The sequence below is a fragment of the Panthera onca genome, chromosome A1 (assembly GCF_046562875.1).
Source record: "Panthera onca isolate mPanOnc1 chromosome A1, mPanOnc1 haplotype 2, whole genome shotgun sequence".
NCBI classification, from domain to species: Eukaryota; Metazoa; Chordata; class Mammalia; order Carnivora; family Felidae; genus Panthera; species Panthera onca.
The window spans coordinates 193,145,454-193,169,685 of NC_138339.1; the positions used below are offsets into that span (position 1 = coordinate 193,145,454).

General features: G+C 39.4%; 1 protein-coding gene across 2 annotated transcripts; it reads right to left on the minus strand.

The window, feature by feature from the left end:
- Positions 1 to 994: 994 nt before the first annotated feature.
- On the minus strand, positions 995 to 23,945 carry KLF5 (KLF transcription factor 5). 2 transcript variants are annotated; one of them, XM_060637004.2, is made up of 4 exons: positions 23,781 to 23,945; positions 16,113 to 16,986; positions 15,047 to 15,106; positions 995 to 2,784 (listed from the first exon to the last, which is right to left on the minus strand). In XM_060637004.2, the coding sequence occupies exons 2-4, from the start codon at positions 16,972 to 16,974 to the stop codon at positions 2,606 to 2,608; spliced, it is 1,101 nt and encodes a 366-aa protein (XP_060492987.1). In that variant the 5' UTR covers positions 16,975 to 16,986; positions 23,781 to 23,945; the 3' UTR covers positions 995 to 2,605. The 2 variants fall into 2 exon arrangements, with proteins under 2 accessions (XP_060492987.1, XP_060492986.1); XM_060637003.2 differs by lacking the exon at positions 23,781 to 23,945 and adding an exon at positions 19,335 to 19,714.
- Between the last annotated feature and the right edge of the window lie 287 nt (positions 23,946 to 24,232).

A 24,232-nucleotide genomic window follows, 5' to 3' on the forward strand; every position in this document is an offset into this window, starting at 1 on the left:
GTATTGGTATTTTAAGTAGAATGCGTTTAAGTAGAATGCAAAGTTGGGCTTTGTCGATTGGACCGAGGTTACCATGTTTTTAGGAGGAAGACAGCAGAGACAAAGTTCCTTTCTCATCACATCAAATCAAGGGTATGTACTATCAACATGATTCATCACTGTCGAGGTGGACCTTGACCACCAGCCTGAGGGGGTTGGGCGGGTTTCTGCCGCTGCAGTTATTCTGTCTCCCCTCTAGGCCACATTGCCTACTGTGCAACACACACTTAAGGAGTGGGGAGTTATGCTCTACCTCTGAGGGTAAAGTACCTATAAAAATTGATTGGGATTCTGCAGATTTCTTTTTTCCTATTTTATCAATCATTTACTTCAGTATGAGCTGGTGGCTATTTTATCCTTTGGGTTACAACTCATTCCTTCTTTATATTGTGAGATTTCAATGACTTCCTTACTTTCTGGTGCTGGAAGATGCTCCAGGCACATTTGGTCCATTTCCTAACCTAGTCCTAGAACCAGCCATTTCTAAGAAGCCCCATTTCTTTTTATTCAAGGATGGTATTAAAAACCAAGCCTTTGGTGTGCTTGTTGCTACTGGATTAAATAAACTTCCAGTGATCATTTTCTCTTCTAAAAAGGAAAAAAAAAGGTTAAAAGTCCCATTCTTGTTTTATTTTCCCGACAATAAAACCAGCATATGCAAGTTACCTCTATGGTTTTCAGCTACTGATCTTGAGAAGATTAATGCAGTATGTGTCTGTGTAGTGACCAAAAAAAAATCAGCATTCACGAACCTTATCTCCCTTCACACTTGTAATCATACTTTTAAAGCAAATCCATTTCTTTTGTCTTAAACAAAGGTAGCTTTGGCTCAATGTGGGAATCGGGTTTTTATTGGTATTTTATTGCCCTGATAAGACAGAGCCTTTTCAATAGTTTTGGGAATGGAATTTGCTTTTTTTGCTATTATGGGTGAAGAAGGAAGGCACAACATGAATCTTTTAGGCACTTTTTATTTTCCAAAAAAAAATTGTCGTTAATATATAAACATCTCATTCTCTCAAAAAATTCTACAACTATACAGCTGTTTGCTCCATTATTTGCATAGGAAATGACCACAATACAAAAATAAGAGGGGAAAAGAAGCAAAACAGCAACCAATTTATGCTTTTTATGTAGGCATGTTTCCACGTATAAACATTTTGAAGCCTTACAAAATATTTACACCGTTTGTCATCTATTTACACGTTAAGAGCAACTCTTCTAACAAACAAAACTATAATTTATCAAGTTATGAAAATTTTCTAAAAAAACTTACTATATTACCACAAAATAAATAAAGATAAACAATATTTTAAAAACAAAATTAAATTCTCATTTCAATTAAGACCCCTTTTGGCATTTTGCTTATTTATTCTGCCCTTTGGTTAACAGCATCAGCATCACATTTCTATTACATTGCATATATGTAGCACTTGTTTCCTTAAGTTTTCTACATGTCACTTATAATTAAAGGCAGACACTGAGTCAGTATTAACAATGATTAATAACTAAACTGCACTGTAATTTAGGTAAAATTACTGTGTCTCACTGTATATTACATGCAAAATCCACATAAATTGGCATTTAACCACAGTACTGCACGAGCAAACATCTCAGGATATGAAAACTGTATCGTAAATCCAACAACGCCATGTGAGAGCTACATAAGTCTTTCTTTTTCTAAAAAGATACTGTGTTTAGCTTATTGTAAGAGGTTTGACTTTTGTGTATCGTATCTTTGCACTCTTGAGTTCACAATTCATATAAAATGTCTTTCATATTTAAAATAAACACCCTATTTTAATCAGTGCATGGAATCTGCTTTAAGTTCATTTGAATGATTATGTCTTCCTCCGAAAGAAATGAATTTGGTAAGGTTTCAAGAGGTAACTTACCACAAATTCTAACTGTAAATGTATTCACGGTTTATTTTCAAACAGAATTATTTATGATTTTCCCCCAAAAGAATCTTAGAAAACTTGTAATAAACCTACAAAGCTGATTTGCATATTTACAAAATTTCGAATAGCAAATAGAGGCAACTCATATAAAAACAAAAAACCCACATTTGTTCAATGGCTATTTGTGAATCGCCAGGTACGCTGGGGTGCGCACCTCTAAGGAATTACCTAATATTGAAAAAAAACCCTACTCGATGTCAAGTAAAATCTTGACATACAACCCAGCCTTCTTCCTGTGCCTGCCAACCGACTTGTTTACTAAACACTGTCACATTAAATGATGGTGCTTAGGTAAAAACACTGCAAACACACCCTGCAACCCCCACCCCCCTGCCCACGCTGAGATGTGGCTGCCTGTCATGAGATGAGATCTGCTTGAGTAAAGCCATATACATTACAGCAAGCATTCCAGATTCTTAAAAGGACCAAACACTTTGGTATTCATACAATGTATTCCCTGTTTCGTCAAATATACAAAATATACATTTCCAGTTTTTTGTTTTTTTCTTTTTATATACGTAGTTAAGTTTGCCGTTTAAAACTTTGCCAAATGAACTGCACAGCGTCAGTGTGAATTGCATAGGCACGGCGGGCCGCGGCGGGGCTCAGTTCTGGTGCCTCTTCATGTGCAGGGCCAGGTGGTCGGAGCGCGAGAAGCTGCGGTTGCACACCCCGCACTGGAACGGCTTGGCCCCGGTGTGCTTCCGGTAGTGGCGGGTCAGCTCGTCCGAGCGCGCGAACCTCCAGTCACAGCCCTCCCAGGTGCACTTGTACGGCTTTTCACCTGTGACAGGGGACCAAGAGGAGGTGAGGCGGCCTGCTTGCAAGACAAACATCGTAGACAAGGAATCGTAGAGAAGGAACTGCTTTTAAGAATCGTGGTCCAGTCGGGAGGTTCATGAGTTCCATCACGACCTAAACTTCCTCAAGGCCTCGAGTGAGGCGAGTCCCTGTTTGCTAGGAAGCAAGTGTCTGCAGTACCTCTGCGGAATGGCAAAATGGCGACTCTACCCGTGCAAGATGAGTGGGTGCTCATCGGTATGTACTGTGCCCGCACAGGCAAAGCCACGAGATGACAAGATGAGCCGGGGGGGGGGGGGGGGGGGGGGTGCTGTATCTTTGCTGTGCAATTACAGTTTCTACACCAACAAACTCAAATTAAATTTGTACAGGACTAATAGCTGTAAGATGGGCCGAGGGAGGAATAAATTTCAAAGCTCCCCAAATCACCCATACGAGGAACTAAATGTACTACAACTGTGAACCTAAATGTTTCTAAATGAGCCCCGAATGAACTTCACATAAACTAGTCAGCTCCTTTGAACACGGGTTTTCCAAAATGGGCTGCTAATGGGCACTCACTCTTGGAAACTCACTCTAGCACACACACATTCACAGTCTTCCTGTTTTTGTCAGATGAAAGCAAAACAAAGCTAGTAAAATAACACTGAAGTTGAATGGTGTTGAAGCTTTATGCATTTGATATTTAATAAATTCTTCAACCAGATCAGAAAGCCTGATACTGATAACTTCCCTTTGGTGAAGAATCATGAAACTGTAGTAATTCTGACATTCGCTGAAAAATGCACGTATCTGCCCAGTGTCTGTTATATGCCGGGCACAGTCCCGAGTGTTTGGGTTACAATGGTCAACAAAACAAAAATGCCTGGCCTCACGGAGCTTACATGCATGATAGTATTTGAAAAGTCTCTAATCATTCAATCTACCTATTCTTTCACAGCACTCTTTATTTTAGTAAACTGATACATAAGCCACAATCCCACTGTAATATTCTTAAAGTTGTCTGAAGTGTGCTTGTTGTTAATCTTTCAAATCCACTTAACATTGATAATGTAGTCTCAACTCCCAGTGTAAGAATCAATTAACCTTATTTAACTAAGATCGTGTATTTCCCTAAATAAATCCCCAAAACCTAAAAATGTTTCACTGAGCATTAACTAGTAAGTTCCTTTATTTATATTTCATTTTGTTAGAATTTTCTAGGAATTTGCTCGTTTAAGATGAGAGTTTGTGAGATACATTTGCTTATTAAAGTACTACTGTTGGCTTACTGCTCAGTTTTTTTTTTTTTAATGTTTATTAATTTTTGAGAGAGAGAGAGAGACAGAGAGAGAGAGAGCAGGGGAGGGGCAGAGAGAGAGAGGGAAATACAGAATCTGAAGCAGGCTCCAGGCTCTGAGCTGTCAGCTGTCAGCATGACCGTGAGATCATGACCTGAGCCGAAGCCGGACACTTCACTGATTGAGCCACCCAGGCGCCCCTTACTGCTCAGTTTTATATGGATACCTTCTAAAACTGAATGGTCAAACTCCTCAATTCCTTAAAACATGTTTTTCTTGTGAAAGGGAAGAACCTCAGAGTCACTTTGAACACTCTTAGTACCACAATGAAGCCCAACAGCCTTTCTGTCTTGATTTAGCAGTATCGCATTCAGGAAGCTGTAAGATTACTCAACTGAGTCCAAATTTTAAAAGACATTGTCCACATCAACCGAGATTTCCACAGCTTGTAGTTAATATATTTTTGCTGTCATAACTACTCTGACTCAAACAAAATCCTAAGGACAAAGAAGAAAGGAAGGGCCAGAATAGTCCTTTGAAATTCGTACCTATTATTTCACAGGAGATTTTTCTTTCAACTCCTATGGCAGACATCCCCAACCCTCCTTTCCTCTCCCCTCTCCTCTGAACCAGGACACAAATACTTAGTTGAACTCCCTGTTTTGTTTACATCCATTTAAAAAATACAAGTCTCAATTCCTACAGTTTTTTCTCATTATAAATTCTAAGAACTTAATCTGATACACTCCAACCTTTTAAGTAACATAATAAACCACTTTCCTCTCAACTTATATTCACATGTATCCTGTATGAAACACAAATGTCTTAATACTAGGAGTCAATCTAGCTATCACTCTTGTAGATGTAAATCAAACAGTAAAAAATAACTTTTTGCACAAGCGTTTATTTTTGTTCCTCTTGAAAAATAAATCACAAAAACAAACATGTTGGTGAAATACTTCACTGTCACTTAATGGAAAGAGAAAGCTATTTCTGATGTCTGAGGCAAGGAAAAAAATTCCTAAAGTGCCCTAATTTTAAAAGAAATCATTCTAGTCTTTTGCATTTAATAATTAAATCGCAAGAGAACTGAATTTTCAGAGTTTATTTAAGAAACAAGGGACACTAGACTCTTTTTGTTCACTATTTTTATTGGCTATGAAGCAATAAACTGCACCAATATTTTTTAAAGTTTACTTTACTGATTGGTTGAAAAACGGTAGCCATTAAAGTTCCTAAAACATTTGGGGTTTTGCTCTCAATGTATGCACATCTATAGATTATTCAGCCAAGAATACTACCAGTGTCTGGGACATTAGTTATGGGGCCAAGTCTTTACTCTAAAAGCAAGAACAACTATTCCCCACTTGGGGCAGTTTCTATGGGATTTGTTCAAATGTCAACACTGCTCAAGTCAAACATCATAGAGGAAGCTGGTACCCAATTTCTGGCCAAATAGTAGATGCAGGCCTTTCTTCCTCAGCCAGAAACACTATGCACAGTACTTCTGGGAAACCAAACTGACTTCCTTTAAGTTATTTCAACAGGATAGAGCTTTCAAAGGTTTAATTGGATTTTTACAGAATCTCTTTCCAATACCACCAATTTAAAATATTTAGTTAAGCTCTTTCAACATCAACTGTATTTTTAAGTTGTCATGCTGCTAATGTGAAACTTTCCAAAGGCAAAAAGAAAAAAGTGACAAGTTTGAACAGCATGGAAAACAAGCTTCAACTTTATCTCAAAAACAGTATCTTCTCATGCTATTTTAAAATTACCTAGGAGTGTTTTGCTAGGAATCCCTAAACTTCTTAAAAATTGTTCAAGTTAAACATGCATACTCTATCATCTGGACTGATGAAGCCAATTAATATATTTCATAAAAATGTTAAGCAAAACCATGACCAGTAAAAGTAGGGAACAGGCACAAACACCGCTTGAGTGCAAACTCCAGGGTCGGGTATTTCTCATTATGTCACTCAATGGTCACAATAACTCCATGAGATAAGAAGTGACACAATGCGCTCCAGATTAGGAACCTGGGCCTACCTCTTTTCCTTACTGTCCTACTTAAATCCTCCAGGAGCAAACACCAATACACTCTACATGAACAATTTAAGGAATACATATTGTTCAAATTTATTTAAAGATTCTAGAGCCACTTGAGAAGGTCAGTCAAGGAATGGCTTAATGGACTCAGAGCAGGCCTTCAGCTGCAGAAGGTGAGCACAAGGCATACTCTGGCTGAGCCAGCCCTCAGTGGAGGCCCACCTTTCAGGATCAGTGGGGGTCTCACAAACTGTTCTGACAATGCCCAAATATCACCTAATGATGGTTTCCCTTTACCCCAGGCTAAACAAATTTCAAGGGGTTCGCTGAACATGTTTACAGAGTATTTGAAATCTTCAGCGATGGACTAAAAAAAAAAAATCTTATTTTTTTTCCTCTGATAAACAGATAAAATAGGACTTTGGAACCTGCCACAACAGAATGGGAGGTTTCTCTGCTCTGCTGAACATATTCAATAGATTCATACCAAGGCCTTTCCCTAGAATGTTCCACACAGACTCTAACAAAAGAAATATATCACAAATGGAAATATTTCTCTGAATGGCTACTTTAGGTAACTTTTTAAAAAGTTTGTTACAGCGAGGCGCCTGGGTGGCTCAGTCGGTTAAGCGGCCGACTTCGGCTCAGGTCATGATCTCACGGTCTGAGAGTTTGAGCCCCGCGTCGGGCTCTGTGCTGCCAGCTCAGAGCCTGGAGCCTGTTTCGGATTCTGTGTCTCCCTCTCTCTGACCCTCCCCTGTTCATGCTCTGTCTCTCCCTGTCTCAAAAATAAATAAAATGTTAAACAAACAAACAAAAAAAAGTTTGTTACAGCAAATTTGCACATCTGGTCTCCTTCCTGGTAACTAAAAATAATTCTATCTATCAACTATATCTGATAGAGACTAAAACCCATCAGGATTAAAATCAGTGCTTAGTAAATGAGAGTGTAGCTTGTACTAAATGACTTGAAAAAAACAAATAGGACTTAATCTTTTGATTTTCTCCTGTTAAAAACAAAAACAAAAATAAAAACAGTCTCTGAACTCAAAGAACTTAAAATCCATTTCCCATTCTGAGAAACAAAACAATGCAAAGTGGAATAAATTATTTCAATAGTCTGTATTTAATCTTTTTTCTTAATCTTAATTCTTAGAATATAGTTCTTAAAAGTTCAAATCAGCTCCTATTTCAGAAGGAAAATGTTTTTATGCAACTTAATATTTTTAGACACTTAAAGAATTTAGTCTGAAACAGTCTATATATATATTCTAATACAAGTTAAAAAAGAGGAAACGGGCTCCTGGGTGGCTCAGTTGGTTAAGCGGCCTTCAGCTCAGGTCACGATCTCACAGTTTGTGAGTTTGAGCCCCGCATTGGGCTCTGTGCTGACAGCTTGGAGCCCAGAGCCTGCTTCAGATTCTGTGTCACCCCCTCTCTCTCTGCCCCTCCCTTGCTCACACTCTGTCTCTGTCTCTCTGTCTCTGTCTCTCTCTCTCTCAAAAATAAACAAACATTAAAAAAATTATTCAAAAAAGAGGAAATAATCACAATATTAAATTCATGGGGGAAAATATTCAATATCTAAAAAAGATAAGGTAGGATGATTTGGGCTCGTTAATTCATGTTTTCATATATCTTTGCCAGTAATTTTCCATTTAAAAAATCTTTTTATTAAAGCTCACTGTAGCACATCTCCTACACTTGGAACAGAAGGGTAAACAGTTCACTTCAGAAATTAGTATTATTTGTGTTTGCAAAATGCATCTAGTATTTACTAGATATAGTATCCCTGTCAATAATCTATCCACTTTTAGGAAAGTGATTAAAGGATATTAAAATTAAGAAATTCCCTTCTCCCTGCCAGTCAATTTGCGGTCAGTTCACACATTTATCCCTTTCCTTATAATCTGATTCATCTTAACCCTTCCAGAAAACCTCTGAACAGTCCAGGAGAGATCATTCCACTTCTGTCTATCCCCATCACCACTTACATTTGTTTTGAATGCCTCATTTGCACTTACACATATATCTGTGTAAGAGGGTTCAAACAGCTGTGTTTTGCCTCCTAAACTAGCTTTGGAAGTTCCTCTAGGGCACAGAGGATCTTCTATTCCAGCTGCAATGCCACACTTCTCATAGGCATCTTTGGAACAATCACGTCTGGCCCAAGTCTGACCAACTCGGATATTTCCATTAACAAAAAGGAGGGAAGGCATAAGAGACAGGAGAGGATCTGGTGTGAGTCTACCAGATTCTCTCTTTCCCCTCTACTTTGAGCAGGGCTTTTGCTGGTTCTGTTCTGCCTAGAACCGCTGAGGACAATCTCACTAAATGTATGCCTAGGTGAGAACCATGCTTTTAGGCAGGACATGTTCAGAATCCACTAAGCACAGGGTCCATTTATTATCCATCACATAAAGTGTAGAAGAATAAACAAACTCTACATAAACAAGTTTTCTTTGACAGAATTGGACTAGATTTGATGAAAAACTAAGCAGTTGTGAAGCTCCTACTGCTGGTCAAACAGCAAAGGGACTACTGGGGCCAAAGAACAGTGACCTGCCAAACCCAAAGGGGGACAGGATGGGGATACATTTGCAGTCTATCTCCTTACTGAGTGAATCTCTAGGCTCCTAAGTTTCTGCCACTTCTCCTAAGGGTTCCTGACAAAAACAATGGAAAAATCCTTCCTCATTAATAGTGTTAATGAAATACCAGTTCTTGAGTTTGATAAAAAGACAACACTCAGATTCACCTTCTTGTAATAAGAACCCAAACTGAATTTTTTAAAAACCTGTGAAACCTTTTCTTTTTCAACCAAAATAGAAAACTTCTGTATTTTCATTTTTCTAGCACTGAAGGAGTACTAGATATTCTTTTCTCTAGTTGGCACTATGATTACCTTAAGAATTCTCCCAGCTCTTAAAGGTTTTTATTTATAAAGCAGTCAAGAAGAAACATTCTGCTGCCTAGATATTTTTTAATGAAAGTTACCTGAGATATACTTCTTCTAAAAGAGTTTAACTCCCCCTAATCAGAGTTAAAGATCCTTGAATATAAATAATACAAGCTGACAGAATAGGAATGCTGCTACAGTGATATTTTTACTAAAGTAGGACAATACTTTGTTTCTAATCTTCCACCAGAAAAAAATGTAGGTCATCAAGTAAACAGCTACTACATTCTATAGAACTAAAAATATCTACTGGTGTAAAAATCTTGGATGATTAAATTATTACTTTAAAAAAAATTACATTCTACCTTCACAGCTGATTATTTCTATCTCAGCTTCGGCAATTCCATTTAACCTGCTTATGAACTATCTCCTCCCACTAGTTTATAAGAACAAAAGGGAAGAAAAGATTCTCTTTGGATTCTCCACAAGATCAGTCAAAATGTTTGCTTAATCAAATTTTACTTCTTAACCTTCGATAAGCTTTATCATCTCAAAACAATGCTTAATCAATTTCCTATGTAAATGTTTTTCAGATGAAAGAACAAGTCCTAGAAGCAAAGTTTAATCTTCCCAGTGAGTCATTAAAAAGAAATTGTTTCTAAGCTTTCACACTCATAAATACCTTTCCAGGGGTCTAAACTAGCAAGCCTCTTAAGCCACTACTTTTCTTATATAAGCTTGAAATCATCAATATAGAAAATAAATCTCAAAGCTGCAAATAAAAATAATTTAAGAATTTCAACTAGTAACATCTGACACAAGCTAAATGTGACACTTTTTCCTGCATATTTTTCAAATACAGACTCAAAAAATCCATTGGATACTAAATAATTTCATCCTGCACAACTTTTCCACCTCTAACAACACAGGTTACCAGGTTACACACCAACGTACTGATCTCTAGATCCAAACTGTATGATGTCAATTAAGGCCATCTATTGGATCTAACTAGCTACCTACAGGAAGAGGGAGAGAGACTTAGTGCTGATTTTAGCTCTAAATAATTTTCTAAGGAAGTGAAATTGTTCCTATATGTGTTTTTTAAAGCCTTTCACTCCCTTCCACAATTCCACAAAAAGGGAGTAACTCGTGTTTGGAACATTTTGAATGTTTCTTTTAGTCGCAAAATACCACAAATGAAAATTATTGTCAACCTTGTCGATATTTTTAGATGCAAATCTATACCTAATACATTAAATAGATAATAAGTGTAGAATAAAGACCTAGATAGAAAATTAAAATTTTACATCAGGGCTTTTTAGTACCTAAACTGAAACTAAAATCATCTCGGGCAGAGATTATAGCTTTAAAGTATACACAGTAACACCTTAACATAAATGTCATTAGGAAATAAAGTGTTCCACACAAGCAGGTAAGGCACAACATGGGGATTACCCCCTTAAAATGAGGCTTGGGCTAAAAATCTTTCCAAAACTTACTGTGGAATTCTTTCTTAATTAAACAAAGCACCCCAAACACAGCCCACTGTAAAATGCAGCACGGACAGTACCGTGCTTCACTGAGCCCCGTTTGTGTTCCTGTGTTATTGTAGGTTTCCATTTTCTTTTGTGGGGGTGCTTCCAATTGTCCTTTTCTTGTCGACTCTTGGCAAGCCGTTCTGAGATTTGGTGCCCACGAAAAGGCCTATGTATACAGTCTCGGTCTAAAGGATACCTGAGCCAAGCCTGTGTGCTGCTCAAAGACTTTCTCTGTACAACTGCTCATTTTCTGTCCTGTTTCAGATAGCTGAGACTGATAAATGATCTAAAAAATGTTACCATATCCTAATTTCCCAACCACTGCAGCATATTCGTTAGGGTTCAGAACATATCCACACATGTGACTAAAAGCCACTAGGATTTCAAACATCTGTATTGAGTTCACAATTTTTCAGAACTTTTTTCTTTGGAGAATAGCACTTTTTACTAAACCATAAACACCATTTTCAAAGAAATTTCCAAACTCGATGTAAAAGCAATATTCATAGGCATACCAAGAAACCAGTAGCAGTCACAGAAAATTTTTCAATTTCTTACAAATTTTTCTTTGTACCTACAGCCTTAATTTTTTTTTCCTATACATTTTGCCTTTTCTGGCCCCAAGCCTGTGCTCAGGATTACTTTAAATCTTCATTATGAAATTAAAGATAGCAAAGTATATGAGCAGAAACAACTACCCTGCTGGTTAGAGATTATTCTATTTGATTCAAGAGTCAGTTAAACAATCATGCTGATTTGTAAGGGCAAAGTGATATGTGAATCTTTTCTTTAACAGGTGGTCAGGAGCAACTTTTAAATGATGGCAATGGGTATAGCCCCTTGATGTATGTATACATCAAAAGGCATACACAAATTTCAGCAGAACGCCCACATTTAAATGCTTTTAAAAAGTACAATATACCACTTGACACTTGCCTAGAAGCAGCCAGAGGCACCATATAATACACATGCATTACAAGTAACACAAACCCCATAAGGGGCACCTCTATAGACCTGGAAGTATGTTATATGTACATATAACATGTTTTTAAGTGAAACAGAACTAGTCCCTAGAATACAGGCAAGTACATTTCAGGTATTGTGTAACCATGCAAAGATGGACCTCTGTATTACTCACATATTTTTTATGAATACAGAAATCAAAGTATGTGAACTCAGAAAAACTTGAATGCTATGGGTCTTTGCTGGTTAACTTCTACTTTCATCCTGAATTTTTTAAAAAAGGTCTTGTTTTGGGGCACCTGGGTGGCTCAGTAAGTATAGCGTCTGACTTTGGCTCGGGTCATGATCTTGCAGTTTGTGAGTTCGAGCCCCACATCAGGCTCTCTGCTGTCAGCTCGGGGCCTGGAGCCCACTTCGGATTCTGCATCTGTCTCTACCTTTTCCCTTCTGGTTCTCTGTCTGTCTCTCTCTCTCTCGCTCAAAACTAAACATTAAAAAAAATAAAAAAATAAAAAAGGTCTTGATTTGCAAAGACCATTTCCTTATGTTCAATTTGCAAGTTAAGAAGCATTTACTGTCTAAAAATCCAGAATAAGTAATTAAATAGAACTCAGATGTAGTTTGTTTTAATTGCTTAAATCATTTTTACAACATAAGGTAACTTGACATTTTAAAGCAATTACAATTATATTCCAAAGAAATGCTATGGTGCTTTTCACATTCTGCCTGCAAAATGGCAATCATTTAAAAAGTAATTTTTATATCAAATACCAAATCTATCCCATATAGACTATTTTAAAAATCTCCTAAGAAATTGTCCAGGGCAGGGTCGGGAGGGGGGTGCAGCAGGGGGCGTGTAACAAAAAAACCCACAAAAGGTATTACATAAAATAAGTTATTTAGAAATACCCGGGCCTTGGGGCGCCTGGGTGGCTCAGTTGGTTGAGCGTATGACTGTATGACTTTGGCTCAGGTCATGATCTCACATTTTGTGAGTTCGAGCCCCATGTCGGGCTCTGTGCTGTCAGCTCAGAGCAAGGAGCCTGTTTTGGCTTCTGTGTCTCCCTCTCCCTCTGCCCCTCCCCAGCTTGCACTCTGTCTCTCTCTCAAAAATAAATAAACACTAAAAAGAAAAGAGAAAAGGAAGGAAGGAAGGAAGGAAGGAAGGAAGGAAGGAAGGAAGGAATTAGGAAAGAAAGAAGGAAAGAAAAAAAGACGAGGGCCTTAAAAGGAAGAAGAAAAAAACAAAACAAGAATTTTCTGGCTTCAGATACATCCATTAAAAAACAGGCAAGGCGGGGAGGATGCAATGAGAGAGCACAGGTAATTTTAAAAGACATTGTCTAGAAACTAGAAATGAGGAGAAAACAACCTCAATGCTCTATGATTACCCAAGAACGGGTTTAGCCAGATGAACAAGTCTACTACAAACCCTCCCCAAGGCATTTGAGAAACTATCAAACAAAACTTTATTAAACTGGATTACATGGTCTCATTCATTAGATGTCGATGGCCACGCATTTATGATCAGGTGAGCATGGGACCCTAACTAGGCCTGGGTCCTCTTTTTTAGTTTGATTTTATTAGTAAGGGCATTGTTAAGACAGCTCACTATTAAATTTCTTTGCCAGCAGGTCAAGTTCCAGAATCCCAGCTATAAGCATTCCGAGCACTAAACCCTGACAAGGGTTGTAAGGCCATTCAGATATGCTCGGACTACATCCCTGCAATAAGCAGTTGATTACAGCATGATATGCAATTGCACTCCTTTTATTAGGAGACTTTAACCTCATGAAAAACACATTCCCTCCTTCCTATCTCCCATTTCAAGGACTTTCAAAGAAGAAAAAAACAGTAGTTCAAATGTCTCAAATTTATTTCCATTTCCCATGAATCAAAATCCAGATAAAAATCCATTTTCAATGTTTCCTTCTCTAATATAATATTTATTCTATAAGTGGCTATTTTAATATTTCTATATGGAATATTTTCTTGGCCATCATTTGCATTTGAAAACTTCAGACTGAGTTTACTATAAGCTTGATGGCTATTTGTTGAACTATAAATATAATTTCTACTCTGAGCTGCTTATGTAGGGTCTTTCCTTTTATATAACCACCTTGTCTATATCTAAAAACTTCAGGCCAAAACAACCCATTCATTTCATTGATAAACACCATGAGATGTCTTTTCTTTAAAAGCAATTTCTCAGAAAGTCCTGGAATCTACAGTTGTTGCCAACACTATTTAGATTTTAATAAGTACTGTTTATCACTGAGATATCAAGTAATACTTCCTTACATGCATACAAAATGTCTGCAGCCATATTCCTCCCAGTCCTGTATCTCAGCACTGACCTTTGTTCAAAGGCTTTTACTTTTTAATGCAGCAGTTAGAGATAACTACTTCATTTATCAAAACTCAATTTCCATAGTAACATCTAGCCTGGGGAGATTCAAGTCCTCTCACACTAATCCAACGACCCATTCAAAGGAACTGTTGAATACTTTGGTTTCCATAGCAATGATGGAATAAAACATTTTGCTAGGTCATTGCTTTTATTAGCAAACTTATTCTTTGAACTTTAGGTAAGGCTGAATTTACTGAGAGAACAAAATAACAATCATTTTGTATAAGTTCTTTCCTTCAGGGCTGGCCTTTTCAGAAAACCACAAATAGTTAATCACCTATATATTTGAAAACATTTTGGGTATTTGGAAGCTTTTTAAGCATGCCATGTAGTTTTGTCCTAAAATGGGTTCTAAAATACAGTTTTAAAATTAAAAAGCACTTAAAAGTGATTATATAGGCCCGACAAAACAAACATTTATAAAATTAAAGTGACTAAGCTTAAGAGCACATTCTAAACAAGGATGAAATATAAGCCAGAATAAAGACAGTCCCAAATACCTCAAATATGGGCTGGCACAGGGTGCAGAAGAACTTTTAAACCATGACCCTATCTTTGCCTGGCTTTAATACTCTGCAGTTTCTGCCCTACCTTTCATTCATCAACCACAGAAAACAAGCTAAACAAAAACTTCAGGTTAAAGGTGAAATTAAAGACACTGTATTAAGCAGTTATGCTTCACGTGCTAAATGGAAAAGTTTTTAGCATTGAATATAGCTTAGGGAACTATACGGAACTATATAGCTTATGGACTGCTTTGTTATGGAGGAAAGAAAATGAGTTACATTTTTTTCCTTCAAGACGGGAATAGCAGTGCCATTAAAGTTTTAAAATCCATTAGTAAACATCATTGTTTACGTTTTCAGGTAATTAATTCTACGTGAGGTGACAGGGCAAGGCCTTGGTAAGAGAACATCAGCCTTCCTGGAACCAGACTTTTCTTCGTGGAACTGAATTCTGAGCCAAGCCAGTGCTGAAAAGGTAGGCCATTAAAAAATAAAAGTTGACAGAAGAAAGAAGAGATCAAACACGTGTTGGCTTTTAAAAGGATGAATACCACTTACACTATTTACACAACTCACAGAATTAACAAGAAAATTACATACCAGTATGAGTCCTCAGGTGAGCTTTTAAATGAGAAGACTTTGTATAAACTTTTGTGCAGCCTGAAATAAAGGAGAGAAAGAACAGCTTGTCATTTCGGAGATCCTTTTGAAATCTTTACATTTGATGATTCAGTGTTTAAAATCTGGCTTTAAAGAAGAAATCTCTCATGCTAGAAGATATTTGAAGCGTCAGTTTTAAAAGAAGCAAGAGTGCTCCCCTGTTACCTTATTAAAGGTATAAAGTGATTTACTTTATGTACCACTTTAACAGGAAGAGCAGATAATCAAGTGAGCTACACATGGGAAATTTTTGTTTATATTACAGTAGGTGCTTTATACTAGTAACATATACTTCAGCGATTTAAAAACTTTTAATGGCTCTAGAGCAGACAATGTTAAACCATTATCCAAGATGACTGCAGTTTTCTGTACTACTACATTTCTTGTTTTTTCATTTAGTATATCATGCTGTATTGTGTACCATGGTCAATAAATTATACCCTGTATTAACCATAAACTAGCTTATGCCAGCAACTTGTAGATAAAGTCATTACCATCATCAATTTACGTTTTGGGCCACATCTCATTCAAGAACAAGCGTACGCTCATATGCTGACAGAACCATCCTTAAATCAGTTCTGTAGAGAGTCCTGTAATCTGCCATCATGAGAGCAGCCTATTCATTCCCCACTTCATTACCATGCTTTATTTTCTCAACTTAATCTCTTTTCAGGGAACTTAATTTAGAATTGAAATTCCAATTCAGGTGTTTAAACAAAGGAACTCTGGCCTAACTCAAAATGCAAAATTTTGTTTAATATTAAAAATAAAGAAGTCCAAAGTAACTTTTTTCCAGAATATCCTAGCCACTTCTTAATACGTAAAAACAAGCAACAGACAAACAGTTACATCCCAGGGTACAGTACAGAGACTGAGACATGAAAAGGACAAAGTAGATGATTTTTTTCAGTGTCAACCACTACTTTATGTAAATTTAAAACCTGAGGTTACAGGTGCACACAAGGCACACGTATTGATGCTTCAACCAGGTAAAAAAGTCACATACCAGGGTAATCGCAGTAGTGGATGCGTCGTTTCTCCAAATCAGGGTTACTCCTTCTATTGTATCTGACAGGCTGGATGCTTTGCGAGTTAACTGGCAGGGTGGCCGGTAAATTTGGATTGTGAATTGCCAGTTTAGAAGCAATTGTAGCAGCATAGGATGGAGGTGGGGTCAAATTCTGGAGCATCTCTGCTTGTCTATCTGGACTTCCAGGTTCTGAGCTTGGTGGTGACGGGGGAAAGTAAGTGGCCTGCTGTGGAAGAAACTGACTTGGCATTGTGTATGTGCAAGGGGGCATGCCCTGGAATTGTTTCATCGCAGTCTGCGGAACAGCAGAGGTGTGTGTGTTAAGGCCTGCCATGGCGGCTGACATAGAAACATTAAGAGTGTCCATTACTGCTGTCTGGTTTGTAGAACTGGGCATATCTAGATCCGGGGTGTTCAGTAGCTGGTACAAGTGGCCCTGCTGGGGAGGGACAGAAAGATGAAGATCTGGTGTAGGAAGTTCTTGTTTGATGAAAATATTGTTCACCTCTGGAGCTGCGGTCTGGTGGGAGCTGAATATACTGGTGAACTCAGGGAGGGCCTGGGTCGGGGCCGGAGGAGGGGCGGTCGTTTCACTCTGGTGGCTGAAAATGGTAACAGGTTCTGTCTTGATGTGTGTTACGCACGGTCTCTGGGATTTGTAGAGGCCAGTTCTCAGGTGAGTGATGTCAGGGAGGAAGACGTTCATGTTGATACTGTAAGGTAACCCTTCACTGTCAGTGAAGAACTGGTCTACGACTGAGGCACTGTCTCGTCTATACTTTTTATGCTCTGGAATTATAGAAACTGGAGGAAGCTGAGGTGTCAGATACTTCTCCATCTCACATCGTGTCTAGAAAAGAAGAGATACAAACATGCATAACCCACCTAATTCATCATCCGAGTGAGGACAAACTTAACCAAAAATCCCAACAATACCGTGAGAAGTACTAGGGCACACTCCTTGGTGTTGCTTACAAACATATCAGGTTTATTTGTCAGTTGTGTAAGAACTGGCTTACGGAAAGCCTCATGAAATCCTCTACAACATGTATTTGGTAAAATCGCTCCCACAATCAGCCCCGGACAATAAGTGAAAGAGGCAAATCAAGGAAAAAAAAAAGGCAAACAGAAAACATGTTCCTTTCTAATGAATAATAAAGTGTACTTTTTTATAACTCACATACGAGCAGGGTTCCCTGCCCCATTACAATTGAGTTTGCAACTTAAGTACAGTATTGTAATATTGCCAAACCACCTCAACTCTGTTCATGCCATATTTATATTAATATAGGTATGTTTAAACAAAACCTAAGCAAACCAACCTTAAAAATAATATTGCAAAGTTCTGTTTTGTTTGGATAGATATTGTTAAAATAGCTAATATAAAACATACTCCTTGGCTATTTCAGGGCCTTTTCTCATTTATAGGTCACTGGAAACTTAAATACGAAGTCTTGAGCAAAACACAGTATCCACTGAAAGAACAAAACTTCACTTTCAACATTTGATCTAAATGTTGATTTTAATCAGCAGATTCTGTAATTGGTTAATATGATAATGAAATGTTCCTATTCATATCCCTATCTAAAACAGATCTTTAATTACCTAGGGGAAAATCACTCCCTTGGTAGAGTGGTGCTAAGGCGCCTGTGGGTGGGGAGAGGCTGCTGTATCACTAGCACAGTCATCAGCAAAACATTTATCACGTCCTCCTCAGTGGGCCAATGTTACATTCCCCCCTACTCTGTAAAAAGCTCAATCATCCCTCATCCTCTTGGTGTCTCTTAAGCAGAAAAGTGACAAACCTGAAATAACCAAACCGGTTCCAAGTGGTGATTTTTTAAGGACATAATCCAGCTTGTCTCACCCAGTCTTTTTACAGCTATCGTCTATTCTAGTATAACAAAGTTCATTTTTATTTTAATCTTTCAACATTGAAAGGTAAATTTTAAGAGAAAAAAAAATCCACCAATTAAATGGCTCATCCAACTGAACTATTAACCATGGCATTATATACATATATATATATACACATACACAAATATATATATATATATGCTACTACTTAATTTCAAAAGCGTTTCATATCGGGCTTGGTATCATTCGGTGCGGATGCAGACTGGGTTTCCCAGATACACGCGATTTAAAAATAAAAATTAACGCTCTAGTCATGTGAGTCACATCTCTGACAAATGCCACTGCCCGTTCACAGCACGACGACGCTCGCAGCCCACCCGGAGCAGGAGCTGGGCAGCAAATACGCAATATACCAAGGGGCTATTAAATGAAGCGTCTCGAAATAAACCGAACTAAACCCTTTCGTGCACTTCGCTCCCGTGGTGGTTAGTGGTTTCTGATTTTAGCTCTTCCAGCTGTTTGCATGTGGGTATGTTTCCAATTTTTTTTTTTTTTTTCCTTGGGACAGGCTAAAAGTCCCGGGAAGTTTTTTCTGGGCTATATGACTCCCTGCGTGGGCGAAAGAAACAGGCGGTTGCTCTAATTCGGCTGCCGGGCAAGTGTAAAAGCCAACTGCCAGCTTTCAACGCGGCTCCGGGAGGAAATTTACGCGCACATGAAGAAAACAACACCCCCGGTCTTTTTTGGTCTTTCTTTTTAAGGAAAAATAAGCGCTCCAATACGACCTTAGCTTTTCTAACTCTCGGTTCCCAAAGGCAGCCCCGAGATCGCGTCTAAAGCAGGCTGAGCCAAGAGACATGAAACTAGCACCCCGAGGCGCCTCTCTCCGGCACCCCGATTTGCGTTTACACCTAACCCGAGACGACGGTGGGGGGGACCTCCGAGGGCAGGGCACTGAGCGGGGGGGAGGGGGGCTTTAAGGTGAAAGGCGGGAATTAAATAAGGTTGGACGTGAGGTGCGAGGTCTCATCCCCCAAACTAAGAAACACTAAGGTGCATGTGAGCACCCGTCCCCCTCTACCCTTTCCTCGCACCGACCCGCCCGGGGAGACTCATCTGGGACACCCCTCCCTCTTCCGGTCCCCCCACTTTGTCCCTGCGGATTGTGAGTGCCCAGGCCAGGACGGCAGGGCGGGGAGGGGCTGCCCACCCAGCTCCGGCTCCCGGAGCGCCCCGACGCACGCCCCAGCCTGGAGCGGCCCCTGTCGCCCGCGCGTCGCAGCGGCGGGACACGCCCGAGCTCCGGGAGGGGGGCGGAGGGAGGGGAGCGGCTCTCCCTACCTGGACCAGCTCCTCGGGGGGCAGCCGCGGGCCCGCGGCGGGCGGCGGCGCCGGCTGCGGCGGCTGCGGGGGCGCGGACTGCGCCTGCGGGTGGTGGTGCGGGTGCTTCAGCTCCTCGCCGGGGAAGAGCGCCGCGTCGCGGGCCGGGTTCGCGGCGCCCAGCACGGGCTTGAGCTGCGCGAACACAGGCTCGTCCTGCGGGGCCGGCGGCTGGGGTACGGGTCCCAGGCGGGCGCTCATGGTCAGCACCCGCGTGGCCATTGGCACTCAAGGGGGCGACTCCGGGCTCGGGACGCGGGTCGGGCGCGCTTCCCACCTCGCCCACGCTGACTCGGGCCGGCGAGCTCGGCGCGGGGCCGCGGGCGGAGAAGGGGAGGCTCCGGGCGGACCCCCTCAGCCAACAGCAGGCGCGGTTTTCGAAGGCGCGCACGAAAAGCAAAACTCTTCCGCTCCGCCACGCGTAAACGCCAACGTCCTCCAGGCGGCCACTTTCTCCCGCCCCGCCCCGCCGCGCTTTCTCACTCGCCGGAGCCCACTCCCGCCACCGCCAGTCTCCGCGAGCGAGCTGCGAGCGCGCGTACCTGCCCCGCGACTACTGACACTTGACGCCCGCCTCTATTTTACCCAACTCCGGGGGGGCGGGTCCAGCCAGCCTGATTGGCAGCGTTGCGGCGAATCCCGAAGCCTCGAGGCCGGCCGGGCCGGAGCGGCTAGCCTATGAGAAAAGGGAAGCTCGCCCAGGGCCCCGCCTTTGCCGGGTTGACCCGCCCCCTCGGGCCACGAGCTTTCGCGCGCAGGGCGGCCGCGCAGTTTGTACACAACTTCTCTGACAGATTGGGCTGACTGAGCCGGGGGCGGAGGAAAGGAGAGAAGCGAGTGGAATCTAGGAAGAGAGGGAATTAGGGTGGAGACGTGGAGGGAGATCTCCTCGGACTGTTCTCTGCCAGGATTAGGGAGAAAAAGAGTTTTGCACGTCTTAGGTGTTGTGCAAGGACCTGAAACTCAAAGGCTGAAACCCAGAAGGCAGATAGGTGGGGGCGCCAAGGGTTTTAGAGACTTATTTCATGAGTGTGTATTTTTAAATATACAAAATGTACTTTTCTTTAGCGGAAAACTAGGGGCGGTGTGATAAATTTAAAAACAACCCTTGTCTCTGTGTATCTTTAGTAGTGAATATGTCCATTTAGCAAAGTAAATCCGGAATGTCCTAAATAAAAGGTGTAATGGCAAGTGTTTTTTTTTTTTAAGCCTTTGCATAAAAGCTTGTTTTTCCCTATAGTATTTAAACGGTTAGAAGTTTATACACATTTTACCTCGTATCTGTGTATGGAGAGGAGGGGGATGGGCCATAGGGATTTTGAAGTTTTTAATATTTACGCTTTTGTAAATATTCCAGCAGAAGCATGGAATCTAATTTAAGCACTAACGACTGACTAGATCAAATGTATTTAAATAGTGATTACATCTTTGACTTGTTGTTGCTAGCACTTTATGTTCAAAAAAATGCAGTTTAATATTTACCAAACAAAAACGTAGCACATTTACCTAGCACTATGGCACCTTTTCCTACGAAGAGATAACCAAAGAAGCCACAAACATTAGACACGCAGCAGCTCTGAAAACTGGGAATCCAATTTTGTAGGAAAGTAATAGTCAAATATATTACCATCCATTAACTATATTCTAATGGGAAGGTGAAGTTTTGCCAACAATCACCTAAGGAAAACACTTTCCTAATCCTTAATGTCTTGTATGTGATTTTATCTGACTTATTGAGAAGCCGGAACAATAAACTGCAATAAAAATGCCTGGTATTTCACTACATATGTATATATGTTGACAGCACACTATGCCATGAGATAATTTTACATATACAATAGCCTACTCACACTTCACGGGATAACAGTTTAAAACAAACAAACAAACAAAAATGAGTTTTTAGAAAAATGTTCAAAGAGTGTACCTACTAAAAGTGTGGATCTCATTTCAATGTGTAGATTAAAAACATAATATACACATGAAATGTTAGAGGAATTTATTATTAGAAAGCAAAATCACGCTGTAAAATATTTTTTCTCCTTTTCATTTCCTTCTTGCTAATAACTGATTCATTTTTATGGCTGTGATCACTTCTTCCAGAGAATGGTTGATGACTACTTTCGTGTCACCAAAGTAGTATTTACTAAGTGTTTTTGCAAGTTTTTTCTAAGCAAACAGTCCCATAGTATACACCTTCACCTTTTCAAAGCTGTCCTGATTTTCTCTAATATTGAGCCCAGATATGTAATTAAATAACTTAGAAACATTACAGAATTGGTACGGGATTTAATATTACTTTTTTTTAAAAATTGAAAATTGAAAGGTGTTTAGTTATAATGCTGATAACATGATCAAAACTGTGATAAAGCCTTAAGAGAACTTTCATACTCTTTTTAACTTAGGTTCAATACGATTTGGTACCTATTTATATTTTAATTTGCCTCTAAGCCTCTCTAAACATTTTCTTTTGTCTTTTTTATCAGAGCATCAGTGGCCTGTTATCTCAACCTACGTTTTCACTGCCATAAAATCCAGTTACTTTACTGGAAATATTGGTATATCTCACACCATTTTTTAACATGCTTTCATTTGCAAATGCTTTCTCAATAGCAAAACAAAACAAAACCCAGCCTTTTGGTAAGCTTTTAATAAAATATTTGTGAAGTCCTGTTAATTTTTTTCACATTTCCACTTTTCGTAATGAATACAGATACAGATAGCTACTGTTGTGTTCACAACTTTTGGTAGAAAAGTGGAATACAATCTTTTTTTGTTCAACTCTAGTAGCATTTATTTAAATTTCATTTCTGACATAAGGATTCATAACATAGGGCTGCCACTTTTAAGTAATGGTTTCTCTCAAATGCCTGGCTCGGCAGTCTCACAGAAAATGACTAGCTTAGCCCTGTACAATAGCACAGAAATCAGAAAGTAATCCTTTTCTGAGACATTTGCCATGCGATTCTGAACCTACAAGGAATATGTTCAACCAAGCTGCCTTGCTGTTAACACAAATGCTACCGCTGAAAACCTGGTTCATCAACCTTAGTAAAAAGGGTTAAAACTTGATAAATATTTTTCAAATGTTCCAGGTTCTACATTGGCATGACGCCAGACAGGGTGAATGGACAGATCCTCAATTACTTTGAACTTTCTAGTTCTTTGCATTCCTTCCTGCTTAGTAGTGCTGTACCATTAGGGAAGATAGGAGAAAACAAAAAACAAATGTCAGGTTTCAGAAATCAATTAGTGGCCTGGCAGTGGTATGTTAACTGAACTGTGCCAAAACAGAAAATTCTGAGGGAAAAAAATAAAGTTGAGTCGTCAAGTTAGGTAGGAGGGTAAGCGTAGAAGCAGTGTGCATGCTTAAGTCCTTAGTCACTGGGCAACACAGATTTAGTCTTAGAATAAACCATAAGTGTCACTATCTTTACGGGAATAAATACGCCTGAATGTGTGGGGGCTGAACAGGCATTCAGTGATGGGGGGGCAGGGAGGAGACTTAAAGGAGGCAGTGGAAAAACATGGATAAATAGCTTCTGAATGATGAGATGAGAGAAATATGAAGCTATCACTCGGGCAACGTTCATAAGAAGACACGGCAAAAAAAGTATCTGTGTTCTGTTGTTCAGCCAAAATGTCAGGGAGAGCTTGAAATGAGGACAATTTTAGACATTTTATTCACTTTGGAAAATATTCATGGAATATTCCATTTCCATAAATTCAGAATCAAATTACCAAGTGATATTGAACTACAGGAAAAGCACGAGAATGAGTAAAAAATCCTTTTTTCTAAGGGAGTATAATCTTCTCTGGGGTAAGATCATTCGATTTAAAATGACTTTCTTGATATTGATAGCCTACCAAGTGTTCGAATTTGTATCAATAGACACATAAAAAAACAAAATTATTGTCCTCTGAAACATTTCACGTTTTTAATCTTTTAATGTTTTCATTAATGGAACTGTTTTAAGCCGCCCTTCAAATTAAATAAAAAGTCATTGAGAAAAGGACACGGTAGATGGCAGCTTCAACTGAGAGGAGTCAGAATTCCAACCATTTTGACTCAAAGGTTAACAGACACAAGAAAAGATGGCCTTTTCATCCCTTTTGTTGAAAAAATATGTAATTTAAATAGGATTAATATACCTTTTTTGTGTCTAAATTAACAGGTTATCTTAAGAAAAAAGTTAATAGTCTACTTTTGCACTATCTCCCACCACACTTCTCAAGAAATAAAAGTTTATATTAAGTTTGGATTTAAATATATTCTTTATGAACTATCTCATAAAACTCTGTGTGTACTTAATCCTAAATGTACTGTTATTTATCTAACCTATTTTTAAAACTCTAGTAATAGACACACACACACACACACACACACACACAAACAAACCAGAATTTTACCTTGTGGGAGGGACTGGGATAGCTTTTTCCACCTTGTTAGTATAATAAGCAGACAAAAATGACATAAATATAAATGCCTTGAACCAAGTTATAGGCCAGGCATACTGTAGCTCAAACTGTACAGTGTTTGAATTCTGACTTCAAACATGATAGGAAAGGTTAGAGAAAAACCCTGAACTGAGGCCGTCATACCAAACAATCTTTTGGAACACTAAGGAGGCCACATCGCCAGCATCACAATGAGTGATGTTTTGAGCCAATTGCTACACATGTGCTGACAAAAGCAGTCATGGCCCTACCGTGGGGCCGTGCACAGTGAATGCTCAAATGAACTGCACAGTACCCTTTTGGAGGTTAATTTGTCAACGAAATGTGCAGTGCTAAGACCCATACTGGCTCTTCAGGACTTCTATCCACTGGTGATGGTCAAGTAAACTCATATAACTTTTGAG

Coding starts and splice junctions, on each gene's coding strand:
- KLF5 (XM_060637003.2), bottom strand. CDS start 19,595: ATGGCCACGCGGGTGCTGACCATGAGCGCCCGCCTGGGACCCGTACCC. Junction 15,107..16,112: donor CCACTACTGCGATTACCCTG/GTATGTGACTTT, acceptor CCTTTATTTCAG/GCTGCACAAAAGTTTATACA. Junction 2,785..15,046: donor TCACCTGAGGACTCATACTG/GTATGTAATTTT, acceptor CCCCTGTCACAG/GTGAAAAGCCGTACAAGTGC.